Source organism: Austrofundulus limnaeus, unplaced genomic scaffold (assembly GCF_001266775.1).
Source record: "Austrofundulus limnaeus strain Quisiro unplaced genomic scaffold, Austrofundulus_limnaeus-1.0 Scaffold1671, whole genome shotgun sequence".
Lineage (NCBI taxonomy): Eukaryota > Metazoa > Chordata > Actinopteri > Cyprinodontiformes > Rivulidae > Austrofundulus > Austrofundulus limnaeus.
The window spans coordinates 45,824-49,101 of NW_013954073.1; the positions used below are offsets into that span (position 1 = coordinate 45,824).

General features: G+C 41.7%; 2 protein-coding genes across 2 annotated transcripts in view; one reads left to right on the forward strand and one right to left on the reverse strand.

Annotated features, from left to right (window-relative positions):
• nhp2 (NHP2 ribonucleoprotein homolog (yeast)) overlaps positions 1-748 on the forward strand; it is a 2,281-nt gene extending 1,533 nt beyond the window's left edge. The window contains exons 3-4 of the mRNA XM_014033238.1: positions 138-243; positions 461-748. Coding sequence (XP_013888692.1) covers positions 138-243; positions 461-586 — 232 coding nt within the window. The 3' untranslated portion in view covers positions 587-748. The remainder of the gene's footprint in view (positions 1-137; positions 244-460) is intronic.
• Positions 749-846: 98 nt separating this feature from the next.
• lcp2a (lymphocyte cytosolic protein 2a) overlaps positions 847-3,278 on the reverse strand; it is a gene marked incomplete at its 5' end in the record, with an annotated part of 20,206 nt that continues 17,774 nt past the window's right edge. The window contains 2 exon segments of the mRNA XM_014033234.1: positions 847-1,287; positions 1,416-1,565. Of these exon segments, the coding sequence (XP_013888688.1) occupies positions 1,138-1,287; positions 1,416-1,565 (300 nt within the window).

Genomic DNA, 3,278 nt, shown 5'->3' on the forward strand with positions numbered 1-3,278 from the left:
TCAGCTGTTTCTGTAGGTAAACAAAGACTTCAGCTGTTTCTGTAGGTAAACATATCAGCTGTTTCTGTAGGTAAACATTTCGGCTGTTTCAGCAGCTGAACAGAACCAGGATGTCTAAACGTCAGTCTTGTTTTCAGGATCGTGGTTCTAGCAGGCGACACGTTACCCATCGACGTCTACTGTCACCTGCCAATCATGTGTGAGGACAGGAGTCTGCCCTACGCCTTCATCCCGTCCAAAACGGTCAGTCTGACTTCCTGTTGTCCTCCTGAGGACAGGGACATGTCCTCCTGAGGACAGGGACATGTCCTCCTGAGGACAGGGACATGTCCTCCTGAGGACAGGGACATGTCCTCAGCTTTGTGTCTGACTTCCTGTTGTCCTCCTGAGGACAGAGACAGCTTTATGAGCAGAAAGTATTTTTCTGTAATTCAGACTCTTATTTTGAAATGATCTGCAGGATCTGGGATCGTCTGCGGGCTCCAAGCGGCCCACCTGTGTGATCCTAATCAAACCTCATGCGGACTACCAGGACGCCTACGACGAGTGTTTGGAGGAAGTGTCCAACCTGCCCAAACCGCTCTGAGCCAATCAGGACGCACCTCCAACCTGAGCGCTAACACTTTCCACCTGTTTCCAGTGTTTGTGCTAAGCTAGGCTAAAACGGGGCTTCATCCCAACAAAGAACTGATKAATTTTGTTAAAAATGTTTGTTCTAAGTTTTGTTTTAATAAAACATCAAAGGCTGTCAGGCTGTTTGAAGTTGTTTGGATCAAACAGGAAGTTATTTGATATAACAGCACCTGAATGTCAAGTTTTAGCTGATAAAAGAGCTAAAATCCTCAAGTTTTAGCTGATAAAAGAGCTAAAATCCTCAAGTTTTAGCTGATAAAAGAGCTAAAATCCTGTTCTTCGTGGTTCAGCTAGAAGAAATGAGGACGCAGCTGATATTTGTGATGTTTTATTTAAAAGTGACAAAGGTTACAGGAAGCAGAGGTCAAAGGTCAGCGAACAGAAGCTGAAGCTGATTTTAGCTGATGTGGCTTAAAGTTTCAGTCAAACCTGAACAAACATTAAAACTCAGACAGTTCTGCTGGTGGTTCAGTTTGGTGAGCATGTGGACCTGGGTCTGGGTCTTCAGGACCAGGTCTGACTCGTGGAGTAGGACCCAGCTGGCTCGGACAGCAGGCACTGGTTCTGCTGGCTGGAGGTGCGGTTCTTGGCGTCGATCAGGACCAGAGTGGACTGGGAGTAGTGACTGATGATGTCACTGACTGACAGGAAACACTGCAGACAGAAACAGGAAGTGAGCACTGCCCCCTGCTGGAGGACACTCATCACCACAGCACGGTCTGGATCCAGGAACCAGGACTGGACCAGGACCTTCGGAGCACTGATGTTCAGTTTGGGTTTACCTCCTGAGATTTGAGTCCAGTTCCCAGTTGGTACTGCTGGTCCTGCAGCCTGATCTGGATGTTGTAGACCTTGTCCTGGTAGAGGACCATGAGGGTGAAGGGTTGGTTGGTCTGCTGCCGGGTGCTGTCCCTGACCAGGTAGGCCCCGTCCTGAGTGGTGTGGACATGGATCTGATGTTAGTGAGGGACACCTGAGCTGTGAGCAGGTCTGAACAACAGGAAGCAGTTTGTTCACATCTGAACATCATGTGGAGTTCCACAGGGTTCTGTGCTCAGACCAAACCTGTTTGTATTGGACGGTGGTCTGCGGTGGGCTTTATTCAGAAGAAACTTCAAGTCTTTGGTCAGGAGAAAATATTAAATGGATGTTGGAAATGATGAAGTCAGAATTTGTGAAAATACTAAATTTGATTTCAACCTAATAATAAAAACCATTAAATTATATAAAACTAACTTCATGGTATTTAGTGACGAAGAAAATGATTGACGTCTCGTCTGAAGTCAGTGTTTTTACCACGGAGTATTAAGGCCAGTTTGCAGATGAAAAGAAAAAAAAAGGAGCAAAATTTTGTCTAAAAACAAAGATTAATTTCAGAAAGCTTTGAGAAAAAAAAGTTTGTGTAGAAAAATGGCAAATCTGCAAGAAAAAAATCTAAAATTTCCACGATTAAAGACAGAACTTTTATAAATGTAAATGTTTTCTGACTTGGTAAAATCAGAACCTGAAACCTGAAGTTTTTATGAACGATTCCAGCTGTTTTCATAAAGTTTAAAAACTATTATTCTACACTGACGGCAGGAGAGTTCAAACCAAGTGTGTGATTAGTGAAACACACACGTGATTAGTGAAACACACGTGATTAGTGAAACACACGTGATTAGTGAAACACATCTGATTAGTGAAACACATCTGATTAGTGAAACACACATCTGATTAGTGAAACACACACCTGATTAGTGAAACACACACGTGATTAGTGAAACACACACGTGATTAGTGAAACACACATCTGATTAGTGAAACACACATCTGATTAGTGAAACACACATCTGATTAGTGAAACACACACGTGATTAGTGAAACACACACGTGATTACTGAAACACACACGTGATTAGTGAAACACACACGTGATTAGTGAAACACACATTTGATTAGTGAAACACACATCTGATCAGTGAAACACACATCTGATTAGTGAAACACACACGAGATTAGTGAAACACACACGTGATTAGTGAAACACACACGTGATTAGTGAAACACGTGATTAGTGAAACATGTGATTAGTGAAACACATTTGATTAGTGAAACACACATTTGATTAGTGAAACACACATTTGATTAGTGACACACACATGTGATTAGTGACACACGTGATTAGTGAAACACACACGTGATTAGTGAAACACACACGTGATTAGTGAAACACACATTTGATTAGTGAAACACATGTGATTAGTGAAACACGTGATTAGTGAAACACGCGTGATTAGTGAAACACACATGATTAGTGAAACACACATGTGATTAGTGAAACACACATTTGATTAGTGAAACACACATTTGATTAGTGAAACACACGTGATTAGTGAAACACACATTTGATTAGTGAAACACACATGTGATTAGTGAAACACACATGTGATTAGTGAAACACACGTGATTAGTGAAACACACGTGATTAGTGAAACACACATGTGATTAGTGAAACACACATTCGATTAGTGAAACACACATGTGATTAGTGAAACACACATGTGATTAGTGATACACACATTTGATTAGTGAAACACACATTTGATTAGTGAAACACACATTTGATTAGTGAAACACACATGTGATTAGTGAAACACACATGTG